This window comes from Clarias gariepinus, chromosome 11 (assembly GCF_024256425.1).
Source record: "Clarias gariepinus isolate MV-2021 ecotype Netherlands chromosome 11, CGAR_prim_01v2, whole genome shotgun sequence".
Taxonomy (NCBI): domain Eukaryota; kingdom Metazoa; phylum Chordata; class Actinopteri; order Siluriformes; family Clariidae; genus Clarias; species Clarias gariepinus.
Window position 1 is genome coordinate 26916200 of NC_071110.1, and position 15369 is coordinate 26931568.

At 37.9% G+C, this 15369-nt stretch overlaps 1 protein-coding gene across 7 annotated transcripts in view; it reads left to right on the top strand.

Moving 5' to 3' along the window:
* Nucleotides 1-15369, top strand: part of myo18ab (myosin XVIIIA b) — a 108230-nt gene that overhangs the window by 33775 nt on the left and 59086 nt on the right. For 4 of the 7 annotated variants that reach the window (XM_053507702.1, XM_053507703.1, XM_053507698.1 and 1 more), the window contains exons 2-9: nucleotides 4421-4620; nucleotides 5118-5164; nucleotides 6898-8073; nucleotides 9582-9647; nucleotides 11102-11218; nucleotides 11954-12019; nucleotides 12802-12889; nucleotides 14767-14873. In XM_053507702.1, the coding sequence (XP_053363677.1) occupies nucleotides 4584-4620; nucleotides 5118-5164; nucleotides 6898-8073; nucleotides 9582-9647; nucleotides 11102-11218; nucleotides 11954-12019; nucleotides 12802-12889; nucleotides 14767-14873 (1704 nt within the window). In that variant the 5' untranslated portion in view covers nucleotides 4421-4583. The remainder of the gene's footprint in view (nucleotides 1-4420; nucleotides 4621-5117; nucleotides 5165-6897; nucleotides 8074-9581; nucleotides 9648-11101; nucleotides 11219-11953; nucleotides 12020-12801; nucleotides 12890-14766; nucleotides 14874-15369) is intronic. The other 3 variants (XM_053507701.1, XM_053507704.1, XM_053507700.1) reach the window with 2 other exon arrangements.

Below are 15369 nucleotides of genomic sequence, written 5' to 3' on the forward strand. Positions count from 1 at the left end.
TAATTAACATTAGGTGTGGAAGTCTGGGAAAACCTGTTGGATGTTGCAGTGGCTAAATTTTGCCAAACAGCTAAAAATGTGACATCTGACCTGATGGAAAAAATTTAGTGACAGACAGTTTTATTAATTTTCCACAAAAAGAAAAAGATTTGTTGGTACTGTATCATACCGTACATCCTTTGGGAAGGTTTTCCCTGTCGGCAATCATTGGCACTCATGTAGTGACCTTTTTATCTCGGGTCGCATCATTTTTGTTTGTTAAGCCACACAGTGACCTATGAATCATTCAGGCATAAAAAGTATCAAACTCGAGGCATGAAATCAGACATGACAAATGATGAAGCCGGGATTAGTATTAGCATTGGCTGGTAATGCTGAACACATAGTGGTTGGAACAGATGAGAGGGGAAATTAGGTTGCTGACGATCATTTTTTATTTACATTTTTTTATAGAATCTTTAGGCATTTTGTAGTCTGCCTCATTTAAAAAAACAAAAAAAAAAACGCTATTGTTTTTTTTATTTAATTTACATCTTTGTATTTCATTTGATGCGATAGACGGAAGGAAAAACGTAGCTCAATACTTTCGCACAGTACTGGGGTTATATTATGTAGTTTTGCACACATTTGCTGTATTTTAAAACCAAAATTTAAATTTGGTAGATTAGTTTTTTTTCCAGTCCAGTTTTATAACAAGCCCTGTGTTATCATTTACGCTAAATGGTAAAATACACCAGGGACCTTTTAGCTGTCAGACACCGCAGATAGCGGAGTGACAGGTCAACAGCAATGTAGGGAGACAAACAGGTCAGAAACTGACCTGTTTAATAACAGAATGTAAACTACGCTTATATATTTCAGGTTTACTAAATGATAGTTTAACATATAAAATCATACCTGAAGACATAGCCATAAATATCACCATGTCAGAGCACTGTGCTCAGGGGTGTGCAGTTCTACAAATGACGTCTGATTAAAACAACAACAAACTGTAATATAACGTGACAGAGGTTTCTCAACATCCTCCAACATTATCTGCTCTCTCGTCATGCGTTAAGTAAAATCCCGGAGAGTAAATTTAGCCAGCGATTTGTCAGAAAACGCGGATATTTTGATTCCGATCATGTGATTCAAGAGCTCAAGTGTAAGCCATATTTTACCAAAACGATGAAAATGTTTTTATTTTCTTTTTAATCTTAATTACGCCATATTTTTGTAAACATCACGTTGCATAAGGAGCCACTTTAATAAACTCCCAATCCTTAAAACACTATTTCTTCACACAGTGAACGTCACGTGACTTTGTTTAACTTGTTGATTAGCTACATGTCGCGCACCGTCTGCCGCAGTCAGCAAAAATGAATAAAAAAACAAGTACAAATTTGTCCTTTTTTTGTTTTATGTTTTTAGCATAAGCTAGTAGATTTACTCATGATTAAGACATCTCTACTTTTTAGGAATGTATCTAGAGTTTATCATGTGAAAGGTTTTCCCAGACCGTCACACGTACCTGGTTTTAGTGAGAGCTGTTTGACTATAGAGTTTTTTTTTTTTTTTTTTTCTGTAGAAATGTTCTGGATTTGATCATCTGGTAGTTATGTTTATGTATGACTGTAGTGTGAGCGCAGTTTCCCTGTTGAGGTGTTACACTAGCATAATGAATTGCAGCGCTGGAGACGTCGCCCCCAAAAAAAGGTTGTGCTCTCACTTCACTTAACATAGATAAGCACAGTAAGGACTCTTTATTTAGCTGTGTGTGTGTGTGGTAGAAGCCTGTGAGGCTTGAAACCCATAATTAACTATAGTTTTGCTTTGGGCATTATAGCAGATGTTCCAGATGTGTGTGTGTGTGTGTGTGTGTGTGTGTGTGTGTGGTTTTAGGTTTTCGAGGAATTCACGTGATGCAATAGACAGAAATGTCTGTAATCCATGTTTGTGTGGAATTCATTAAAAGCTGTCCCATTGGTGTATCGTGTACGTCTGGATGCTGGTTTGTAATGGATAAGCCCGTGTAGTTTAAGAACTGTACATCACCCCAGTCGTAGAGATGTCTATGTTGGAAGATAAAAGGTGATTTGTTTGTTTCAGCAAACAGGGCTACAACTGCAGCCTCAAATTTTTTACATTATTTTTTCAGTGTTACGGATGTTACAGGTTGTTCAAAGAATACGTCTGCTTTTTAATAATGCTTCTATATTAGTGGTTAATGCTTTTATACAGCAGTAATAGTAGTAGTAGTAGTAGTAGTAGTAGTAGTAATACACACCTTCACTTTACACCACCCCAAAGTGTACTACTTTCAAGTAACAGCACTCTAGTATGTTGTTATGCTTGTACCACAGTAATTTGATAACGATTACTTTATTAATGCTTGTACCACAGTAATTGGTTAACAATAGCTTTTGAAAATCCATTTATCATGGACTTATGGACAAATCCATGAGACAAGTTCATGTTTCAGACAGAACACTTTGAATCAGGATCGTGAATATTTAAAATTTAGCCGAATTAAGAATGTAAGCCAGGACCAGAGCTACTCAGTCACAGAGGCCAAATGTGATCTGTGTCAAAAGGGAGAGCTGACATTGTGGAACAGGGAGAGAAGGATATTTTGAGAAGTGTAAAGTGTGCGATCCGCTCGCGGAAGATCTATACATGTACATGTAGTAACAGCAAGCAGATAACCCTTACAGGAAAAACATAAAATTGTACAAGTCAGGAAATTGGAGGGACAGTGAAGTCGGGAGCTTTTAACTCTAACATGAGCTGGGGGTGAATTTAACTGGAGACTGTAATCGACGTTGTAGTTTTAAAAACAGTATTAGTCAGGGCGTTTCTGGTGCATACTGTTATACTTTATGCTAGATCCTGACACGCCACGTCTCCTGTCTGTTCTGAGTCCGAAAAGCCACCATGCTTCTAATAGAAGCACTTTGAGACAGCTTCATGCTGCGTTCGTAGGTAATTACCAAAAGGTGAGCGAAGGTGGCAGGAAGGGGTCATTTTTATCATGATCGTTCTGTAAAACTTTCTTTTGGCACAGACGTACTCCCCGGATTGTTTTCTTTATCCGGCCTGTGTAAGTGTAGTGTGTGCAGTAACTGTGGTGAAGTAGCTTTTATTCACTGTGAAATAATGGTTCTGTCATTTCCTACTGGGGTTTTCTTGAGTCTTTCAGGGCTTTTTGGTGTTATCCTCATAACCTAATAATAATAACCTAGTCCTAGCTTTATTGTAATCCTAATAAGAGATTTTTTTTTATTTAGATTTTTTGCCATATCTCTGGTGAACAAATATCTATGATTTGTTTTAGTCTAACATTCAATAAATCAGTCCAGGAGCACGATGATAGAAAATAACTGTCCTGTACAGCTGTCCCGTTGGTGAATAATCCAAATTAAGGAAACCCCCCCCAAAAAAAAAAAAAAAAAAAAACAAAAACAAAGTTCACAGTCCAATATAGTGGAAAACAACTCTGAGAAAAAATGGTGTCTGGGATTTCGCTCATGATTTAAAGATGCAGAGACAACATTGTGAGATTTGAGATGTGTAAGATGAATTTCCTTAAGAACGATTATGCAATTATTATATGTTAGTGCAGGGAAAGGGTACAGAGATTTAGTTAAGTGGATTAGTGTGCTTTACATTATACGTTTGTGTCAAAGGCGTATAGGACTCACTTTGTCTGACATAAGAACAAATCTGACTTACTAACATGCTCTAGGTCTGCAACTCGTTTGTAAGTCGGGGACTACCTGTATTTACAAAATCGTAATGCATATCATGTTGGCACCTAGGTATCGTGATGCATTTCGTATCGGGTGTTCCCTGGTACTGTAATTCTCATCCCTAAGTCTCCAGTGCTGGCTGAATTTGCAAAGTACTCAAAAGTCTGTTACAAATGCTGTAAATTTGTTAAATCTGATTGGTCAGTAAGTGTTCATTAAAATTATATTACTTTAGCGCTGCTGGCTAACAAGGCAAATCCCCAACATATTGTATATTATTGTTCTTTGTTCAAGATGCTATGTTTCTATAGCGACAGCTTATTCATGGGGGTAAAAGCATTGTTATGGAAAATAGAATGTAATCCTTAACATGTGGACATTTTTTGTCAGGTGTTTATTTAACAAGAAATGTTTTTTATCAAAGGTACATCTGTAGTTTTAGGGTTAACATTTCTAGTAGTTGTTTGCCAGTTGCTGTGGTACAAGATAAAACACCATAGATTTAAGGGAAATAGTAAATTAAAAAGTTTAAGTAACAGTATTACATCAGCATTTTGTAACAGCATAGTCTGTAATGTGTTCTTTTCTTACCTAATGTTTTGTCTCCACCATGTTTTGCTTACTAAATCTCACTATATATATATAGAGAGAGAAAGTATATCGCATGATTAAGTATCTCTTCTTTCCTCCAGTGCTGTGGCAAGACATTCTTACTTGAAGCTCGGTCCAAGGTCCAGAATCTATCTTGCTCAGAATCATATCTCTTGGCTGTCACATAAAAAGCTCCCTTCCTGATTGCTGTTTATCCCGCGCTCTTCATTAACCGGCCCAGCCCATGAGCGCGACGTCATCACCATGGCTTTCTCATCACGCTTTTCCTTCTGGGAGCAAAAGGAAAGTGACGTTCCATTCTCAAATCTCAATACACTGCACTGTGTGTGGTCCAAGTTGTGGGTTTTCTGCATGAATCATGGCTACAATAAAACACCAAACAAGTCTTTGAGTAGTTCTCATCAGTAGATATCAGTGTGTGTGTTTAAATGCATGATTTAGCAGGTGTGTGTTATATGGATTTCGGGGGAACGTGTTTTACTGTGTCGAAATGACCGCACAACTGCACTGTAACACAGATCATATTCAAGTCTACTGCTTTTCAAATAATTCAGTCAGAAACGCAGCCGCTTGCTTAACCGCTTCAGTGAAATGCTTCAGCTTCAGTTCGTATTGTTACACTTCAGTTTACCGCACACTAATTATTTTGGTAAGTCATGCATGAGTGTGTTGTGTGTTTGTTTATACAGTATGTAATCTGCAGCACGACCTGGCTCATCCATGTTTTAACTTGGTTTAAAGTGCACATCATAATTACTTTTTCCCATGAACCTCTTCAGGTTAAAGAAGAGAACAAGACAGCCCCCAAGAGTTTGAAAGAGAGCGTAAGTGCTGTTAAAAAAACAACAAACAACAAAAAAACAAAAGACACATCACTTCTTACTGACAGAAAGCAGGTTTTTACTGGTTTTCTTAATCCATAGGGTTTAATATGATATTGGCCCCGCCCCTTTTGCAGCTATGGTATAACAACTTGAACTCTTCTTGGAGAGCTTTCCACAAGGTTTAGGAGTGTGTTTATGGGAATTTTTAGCCATTCATCCAGAAGCGCATTTTCAAGGAAAGACACTGATGTTTGGTCGAGAAGTCTCGCAATCTTTGATCTAATTCAACCCAAATGTGTTCTATCGGGTTGAGTTCGGGACTCTGTGCAGGCCAGTCAAGTAATTTCACACCAAACTCGCTTATCCATGACTTTATGGACCTTGCTTTGTGCACTGGTGCACAGTCATGTTGGAACTGGTGTAGGTTTTTTTTTTTTTTTTTTCGTCATTGGGCTCGGCCCCTTACTTCCACTGAAAGGGATACTTCAGCATACCAAGACATTTTGGATTCTTAACTTTCCTGTTCCTGACTGCGCACCAAAGCAAAGTCCATAAAGACATGGACTGGCCTGCACATATTTCTGACCTCAACCAGATTCAACACCTTTGGGATGAATTGGGATGACCCCCGGGTCAGGGGTAGCTCAGTGGTTAAGGCGTTGGACTATGGTTCGGAAGATCCCAGGTTCAAACCCCACAACCACCAAGTTGCCACTGTTGGGCCCTTGAGCAAGGCCCTTAACCCTCAACTGCTCAGATGTGTAATGAGATAAAAATGTAAGTCGCTCTGGATAAGAGCGTCTGCCAAATGACTAAATGTAAATGTAAATGTAAATGAATTAGAGCTGCCACAGCGAGCCAGGCCTTCTCGTCCAACATCAGTGTCTGACAAATGCGCTTCTGGGAGAATGCTTAAAAATTCCCATAAACACCCTCCTAAACCTCGTGGAAAGCCTTCTCAGAAGAGATGAAGCTATTAATATGATGTTGGTGGACCGACATTATATAAAACCCTATGGATTAAGGATTGGATGTTACTCACTCAAGTTTATATGCATGTGAAGGCAGGCGAGGCAAGCAAATACTTTTAGCAATATATGCACGAGGATTAAATCTGTTCACCACAGATTCCTCAAAGACTTCAGGGAGACTGCACGTAGTTGCACCGGTTAATAAGTAAGTGTTATTCCACAGATAGGTCATCTTCATGATTTATTCAACGGACATCAATGTAGCTTATGGCAGTGAATGAGGTTTACCAGACTGCTGTATGATTGCAAGCCAAATTGATCCAACAATGGAAGCCATGAAAAAAAAGAACACCCATGGTTTAGATATGCATGCTTTTCTGTAAGCTGTATGTCTTATCTTAGTACTCTGACCTAAGGCCCTGATTCAATGTAAGGCAGCGTGTTACTCCCAGTCAGTGACCTGCTTCCATTTGATCTACTGTGTCTATTGTCAATTATGTCGTTACCTCCGCGTTAAGGCATCTCAGTATTGCTTGAACTCAGTGTTGCTTGAACTTGAGCACAATCCTGGTGCTTTAGTTTGATGAGCCTATATCAAGATGTAAGGGTAAATTTTTTTTTTTTTTTTTTTTTTTTTTTTAAGAAGTATTTTGAGGCATTTTTATCAACATTATGAATTGTGCATTACTTTTCCTGAACTCCTCATTAACACGTGTCCTTTAACACCTCCCTTCCCCACCCGGCTGCCATCTGGCTGAGTAGTCAGATAGCAATGGCAGTTTCAGTGGTCGATCCCAGTCAGTACCAAGTCTGGAGCCTGCTAAAGTCCTGCTGCGTACCAAGAGCCCCCAGCCTGCTCGGACACCGCCTGGATGTCCCCAGTCCCAGCCACAGCTCCGGGACCGATTCAAAAGCCCTTCACCCACAAGGAACAGGTTTTCCTTTATCAAGAGTCCAGAACCATTCAAGATCCAGGAGCGTTTTAAAAGCCCTGAGCCCTGTCCAGAGCCTGTTATAAATGGAGATAGCAAGACCAATGGTTCTTTAGATGGCAACGCCACAGGCAGTGCCCATCAGCCAGAGACGACGGAGGACCCAAATGGTGCAACTCCTAGAAAGGTTGTGAAGGTGATAAAGAGAGTGGTGAGAAGTGTAGAACCTTCTCCTGCTGAGCCCCTGAAATCGACTTCTGAGCCATCCAAACCCTCAACAATGGCTACGATACCCCAACCTACCCCAGATACACCAAAACCTATGCCAGCATCTGTGCCCAAGGTCACAAAGAGGCCCATGTTCTCTTTTAAACATGACTCAGTAAAGAAAGAGGAAAAAGATGACATCTCCACAGGACTAGCCAGTCTAATGAGCCGAGGCAGGACCAGGGATCCACGACCTCGTCCCTGTAAAGAGGTGTCTGCAGAAAAACAAGAGCAAAAGGCGGAGGAGAAAACTGTAGACAATGAGAGCTCAGTAGTAACAGAGAAGAGTGCACAGACACCAGAAGTCAGTCAGAGTACGCCTTCAAAGCCAGAGGAAAAGACCTTAGCATCTTCTCCCCTGGCAACTTCTCCCTTGGCATTTTCTCCCCCTACCTCTCCTGCTACTTCCTCTCCAGTAAAGTCCCCTGTTTCCCCACCAACTGGATTCATCCCTGCTTCAAAGAGGGTACCTGTGCCAAAGACTTGCCCCATGGTCCCTTTTGCTGGTTTTATTCCCAAAGCTACTGAAGTCCCAAAAACCCATACAGTTTCTGCATCACCAACATCAATTTCAGATCCTAAACCTGCATCCATTGTAGCCAAGCCAGCGCCTGTAATTTCCAAAGTACCTCCAGGTGTTTCTCCCATCAAATCCCCCATTAACTCATGTCCTGAACCTTTATGTGCTTCACCTGGTTTCACACCAACCTCCAATCAAGTGATTACAAAGAGCCTAAAGGTACCACTTGTATTTCTGCTGCATGACGTACTTTATCATCATTGGACTGCGTGTGAGAATTCAGGCAACCAAACTAACATGTTTTAACAAAGTTTTAAGGATATAACTTTTGGCTTTAACATGTGACATGTTGTTTGAGTGGTTCTCTAACACGACTTGCTGTAAATTTTTTTTTTTTTGTTGGGCAAAAGATGGGAAGATGGTTGTTTGCCAGAGGACATTTGACATGTACATCACATGATTTCAGGATGTCTGTGTGGCTTTTTGAAAAGAAGCTTGTGGGATTCAGATTTCTTTCTGTAAACAGCAGAAGGGCTAGAGTATGAATACTGTAGATAAACAAGTCAAGTTTATATAATTGAATTAAGCTCAAGTGATTTTTTTAGTTTTTTATATAAAGAACCTCAAGGCTTTGGAAAAGACTAATATCTGTGACCTCCATGTCTTAAAATAGCAACTGACTCGTTGTTACTTATTTACATGATTGTGTTAAATAATTTTGAAATCTCCAGTATTGTTCTAGAATGTAGGAAAATTGAGATTTTTGATTGAGAATCGATTCACACTTAAATTATTTAGGCGAACTTACCAACGTGAAAGTGTTTGAAATTTTGTTACATTTTTTAAAAATATACCACAGAATTTAAAATTTCCACAAAGCATTTGCAAAATACTCTTGTTTTGCAAGATTATTCATACTTGTTTTTTAAATAATTATTAGGCAATGCTTTGTAGGTTTAATACTGATAAATCTGTTAATATTAGTGCTTTTGAATGAAATAAAAACAATTAAAATTCCATTGGCTTAAATTCAAATCGACAGTCGACCTATGAATCACAGCTTTATGTATTATGAAGTACCTTTTTTTGAATGTGTGGAAATCGACAGACTTGGAATAAATTTTAGGGAAGTTAATGGCGCTTTCACACTTTGTACATGCAGAAGGAGATAAAGAGAGAAATCTTCCCAGTTTACACAGTTGACGACGAAGGTGTAGTCTGTATAAAACCCTTTTTTCTGGGTTTTATACCGATTTATTTTGTTTGGAGTGGCTCACTGCATGTTCTGTTACATGCTTGTTTTATGACAGACTCATTTCCTGTAGCATGAATGTGCTTGAATATAAATTTTTTTTTTTTTTATATATGTACTTTGTGTGTTTTATATGCACAATGTTCAAAGGTGAAGACAGTATCACGTCTGTCCTCAACCCAAACTGGGAACTCTTGTCGTGGGAATGTATCTATAGACTCTCATCAACTTATGACCCCAAAGGTGTGTGTGTGTGTGTGTGCGCGAGTGCATGCAAGCTCAACCTCAACAGTTCAATGTGCACTTGATGATCATTGCAGGCGCATCATTGCAACACATCTAACACATGTCCGCCACCGCTGCGGTTGACTCTCTTGCACTAATCCTACAATGAGAGGTCTAACGAATCATGTGGTCACACACTGTAGCCATACATCTCTCACAGCTATACTTCCTTTCGGTGGTTAACTTGTAGGAGAGCCCTCCACCGAGTCCTACCAGTGCAGCTCAGAGACGACTGGAGCAGATCTTCTTTGCATCTGTAAATATTGTTGTCTTCTATTTTATTGTCCTTTAGTGTTTTTTCTCATTTCCCTCCATGTTCAGACTATTTCTAATCCGGGTCTTCTCCCAATAAAGATTTTTTAGTGTATGTCCTGCTAAAACGTAACTAAATTGATTCATCCTTAGTTTTTTCACTCTTACACTAGAGTTGGGTGATGTATCAAAAACATTGTATCATTATAATACCTGAATACGTGAGGGGTTTTATAATATTTCCAAATGAAGACAAAAAATATATATAATTTAAAAAAAAATTATTTTAATTTTTCTCCCCTAAAGAAATTAAATTTAAAAATATGTTGGGCAGAAAATAAATATAATTTTATATAATTATATTATATAAAAATGGGTGCATTATTTTTCATTGTAAATTCATTTTAATAAAATTTAATATAATAAATCTTAAAAGTTTTTAAAAATATTTGTAAATTTTGACACAATTTATCATGATATCCATATTCTATATTTTTTTCTCAAAAGAAATCCTTTAAATATATTTAATAAACAAAACGTGAACTAAAATATGTAATTTTGTATAACATAAAAAGAAAAAATATATATATATTTCTTTTACAAGTTTAAATATTCTGAATGATATTTGTAACATAATTAAATGTATTTTTTTGTGCTGTATGTGATGATAATAATAAAAAAAAACATATAGGAATGCCTTAGATATTGTCTGAGATAATTTATCATGATTTCCATATTATACAGTTTTCTTAAATAAATTAAACAAACAATATGTCAAACTGAAATGATTAGCCATTTTTATATAACTACATTTTATAAGAAGAAATGTACCACATGTATAATAAATTTTTAAATAAAAATCACATGTATTATTATAATCAATATGTAATATAACCTCTTAAAAAGATTTTTTAACATATTTAGAATATTTTTTTTATCATAATTAGATGCTATATTCTATGCTATATGGAAAATGTGATATATTTTTATTTTATTTTATTCTTTTTTTTTTAAATGATGCCTGGGATATTGTCACATACAGCAAATTATTATGATATGGGGATTATATCGCCCAGCCCTGTGTACAGTTAACCTATTGTCTCGGTAGCTTTAAAGCTAATATTTGTCGAACCTCCCTGTACACCCGAATTCTACCTTTTTATTCTCCCTTTTTATGCTAGATACACCTTTCCACTTTACTCTACTCACTCAAGCCTCACATACAGATTTGTTCTGTGTCAGCCTTACTGTGTACGTTCATGCTTCTCTGTCTCACTCCATTGCCTTTCTGACAAACTTAGCATCTCAGGATTTCATTTCCGTTCATTTTGGAGTTTTTTTTTTCTTCATGTCCGTCTCCATTCATTTGTCCGTTGTACTGTACTCTCCTCCGTTACCTGTCCTTGTTGTCTCATCTGCCTTTCTGTTTCCCGTCCACCGCCGGTTGCCTGCTTTTAGCCGGAGCCCGAGCAAACCGCATCTGTGTCCGCATCCACTCAGGTCCAGGGCCAGCCTGAGACATCGTCTTCATCTCTCAGCCTTGCAGCAGTGTGTTCTCGTGCGGTCTGCTTCAGCGTAAGCCTCTGTTCCATGCCCTCTTCATTTTCTCTGTGCAAATAACTGCTGTCCCCCCCCCCCCTTCATTCAGTTCTTCAATTAATGTTTGTTTGTATTGACCATTAACTCTGGCCTTGTGATACAGTTCCCTGTGACCTTACTTACACCCTTTTAATGCCTGTTGTATCTATCCGTGTGTCGGTAAGATTAGCCGTGCATGATGAGGCTTCTTCAGCATGAAGCCCGCAGCGTTTATTGATTTATGATTTAGGTGTGATGAGTATTAGTTGATTTGCATTTGGTCTAAAATGCCATTTCTGCTGTCGTCACATTGCATTGTTGCTGTATATTTGTAATGTTCAAGGCACTACATTATGTCTTACCTCATGAAACTCATATTCAATAAGGTAAGCTGTGGACAACAAATGGTAGTTCCCTTCTAAATTTTATTTATGACCATGCTGTTTAAAATCAAAAGTATTTTTCAATTTGTTTTAAACACAGAATTAGTTTTTTAGAGAAAGATTGAACCTCTTTTCTCCTTTCAGCTTTCTCGTTATTTTGTGTGCTTTGATGTTACTGTAATTCCTTCCGTTGTCTCTTCCTCTCCCAGCACTCAATACAATGACATTAGTGTTAAAAAAACAACAACAGTACATCAGTTTTATCATTCTCACTGCATAAGTGAATATAGGGAGTGTGATGGTGTGTAACCGTGTATTTGCCTCCTTCTGGTCGGCTGCCACTTCACAGGGACAGGTGGAAGAGGATCCCGTGGCTGTCCTACAGGCGGCACATGCTGCTGCCGCCCCGCCTAAGGTCTGCAGTCTGCTCTGAGTGTGTGTATATGTGTGTATGTGTGTGTGAGTGATTCAGCGGCACATGTGCTCTTGCCCCTTGATCCTCCATGTCAAGAGTGCCCTTTGTTTGCAGTGTGCAGTGATCTTTTCTCACTTACCCTAAACAACAACACTTACCCCAGCAGCGTTGGTGACTCAATAAAAATAATAATAATAAACTATAAAAGTTATTTAAAAAAAAACTATAGAAAAAATAAGATCTTTTTATTTGTGACATTTCAGGCTGATTCGGATCTTCTGGGACGCTGTTTGTCTGGGTGTGTTGTTGTTGTTGTTTCTGTTTTGCTTTTACACCGAGTGAGAAATGCAGGATTTTAGTCACAGTTTGAAATTTTACTCTCTATAAATATTTAAATAAATCGTGAATCGAGTCATCTTTTATACCATGCTTTGTTTTTTTTCCCCTGTTTTTTTTTTGTTTCTTTTTCTGATGTTCTGATGTGAATCTGCAGCTCTCAGCACCGTAACCGCCCCTGCTTCAATGCGTTGACTAACCGGTTTTATTTGCGCCTTTTTTATTTGGAAGCACCTCTGATTTTACCCATCATGCACTTTTGCAGTGTAGAAGCTGGCCTTTCATGCTGAACTCAGATTTTCAAAAACAGCTCCAAAAGGCGACTTCTATCACCCCTCCTGTGGTAGTCATTCTCCGACGCATGTCCGTGCTGCATGGAGTGTGTTCGGTCGGGAGGTTGTATAAAGTCTCACGATCGAACCTGACCAGTGTGTTTTTACTTACAGGTGAAGACGGAGGAGCAGATTGCTGCAGAGCAGGCATGGTACGGCTCCGAGAAAGTGTGGCTGGTCCACAAGGATGGCTTCTCCTTGGGTGAGTTGCACTGATACACAATAGAGATGGAAAGTTTGAATTCTTTGATTCTTTGAATCTTGTTTATCAAAATGAATGAATCTTTTTTGAGTCATTTAGTTAATTTAGTTCTTTTTATCAGAAATAAAATAAAATGTTACATTTTCAATAAACATACCCCTAATACGTCTACATACACAAATTTTGGCTTTAGTTCCAGTAATGAAAATATTACAATGCAGTTAAGGACATATTATAATAAACAGAATGAGTAGCTCAGCTCTCATATCTTCCAGTCGTTCGTTCTTTTGAATCTATTGCACTGCAAAGCGTCCATGGGAGTCACACGACAAAAGAACGAACGACTTGGAGTAGAAGCGTCATTAAGAACGAATTGAGAATCGCTCAATTCTGTTTCCTGTATATAACCTACGGAGGTTTTGCGATGATTTGCGCATGCACGCCCAGTAGGAAATGAACGAATCACTCTCCGAGACTACTCGTTCTTTTAAGTCAAATTAAAGACTAGTTTAAAAAGAACGAATCGTTCATAAACGACCCATCACTAATACACACCAAAATGCTCTTATAAGCATTTCATATCACCCTTTAGGACATTGAGTACGGCGTCCTGAGTGCTACAACATACTGTAAAATATTCCTCGAGGGAAGTCCTGTGGGGTCTGTGTCCAAACCCGAGGCATACTGTAACCCACCAGTTAATAAATCAATAGAAAGTGTAAGATATATACACTTATTCAATAGATAATTGAATATAAAAAAAGCATGTCCATTCATGAGCAAGACAATGTACAAAGTTCAAAGTTTTATGGTGTGCAAAATAATCAAATGTGCATTAATATGTAAAGTGTAAAGTGTAAAGCGCGATGTGATGAGTAAGATTGAAATAGTTTTTTGCGGTGTTGTTCTCTGGTACTCTAAGAGATTTAACCCGTGAGACCACTTTGATTTCACTGTGGCACTACGACTATGTCAAAATATAATAATAAAGTAATTTCACTGTGGTGTATTTTAACAGATTTTTCTCATGTTTAACCATAAATACTATCATATATAATGTATTATTATTATTTTTTTTACATTACAGACAGACCCTTAGTTTGATATAGTTACTGTAGTTGTTGTATACATGACTAAAAGATAATTTTTATAAGGCTGGGCAATTACTCGAATATTAATCCAAAGCGAGATCTTGCCCATGTCAATTATGTTTAATTTTTTTACATTTTGTTCATACTTTCCTCAATTTTCATCTTCATGTCTTTAAAAACATACTAACACATGTACTTTGTCCCGTCCAGCCTGCAATATGGAAGCAAGATGGAGGAGAACTCTTTCATTAGAAAAAAAAAACCCTCTGGTTTAATAATTGAGCATATTTACAGAATAAACCCCGTCAGTGAACTACAAGGGCAATAAACATATAAAAAAATTAAATTGTAATTTAGAAAAAAAATTTAATTAATTGAGATATTGATTTGAGGTCATATCGGTCAGAACTATATCCCTTGTATACATATAAAAACTTGTAAAATTGGTCACTTGCTAGTGAGTGTGTGATTGAAATCTACTTAATAAACGCGATCTTACACCTTCGTTACGCACATTTCACAGTAACTCGTAAAAATTTTAGTTTGTTCCAAAATTTTACAGATGCCGTTGTACTTTTTTTTTTTTATTCAACACACACTTATGAGTTTGCAATTAAATTCAATGTGAAGAAAGTTGAAGGCACATCTAGTTTATTATAAATTTAAACAAATATTTTAGGTAAATATTTGTTAACCTGTGCCTCTGCTTGCTTTTATTTATTTTTTATGTTTATTGCATGTTTACAAACATGTTTGTGTTTGGTCTTTCCCACCGTATTACTGTAGCCACATTGCTGAAGACGGAGGCGGGCAGCCTGCCAGAGGGCAAGGTGAAGATCAAACTGGAGCATGACGGGACAGTACTGGACGTGGACGAGGACGATGTGGAGAAGGTCAGGCTATGAGCAGGTTTCCTTTTTGTTATTGCTGTACAGTATGTCACTGTATCACAGGGATGTGTGTTTGAATAGAGGAATGATCCTGTCCAGAGGTATTTGTCCTGTTATACACAGGAGGTTTAGACGGATTGTCTCAGAGTTTATGATTAAGACACACACAAACACACATTAAACTTTGCATTACCGTCACCCGCTGTAATCAGCAACGCTAAAGAGTCAAGTTTGCAAAATGTTGGCGACATCTCGCAAAACTTAACTTAACCCCCCTCCCCCCCGAAACCAATGTCCATTAAGAGGCTCCATAGAAAGCTATTTTCATTTTCAGCCTGGCAGGATTATTTATAATATGATCTCATAAGTTTTGAATTCGGTGTCTGAGCCATCTGCGTGATTAGACCGGATCCAGGAGCGCAGTCTGAATTACCGCAGCTTTGACACCTTTCATTTCATTAAGACAAGAGTGTGTGTGTTTGTGTCAGGAACAGAAAGC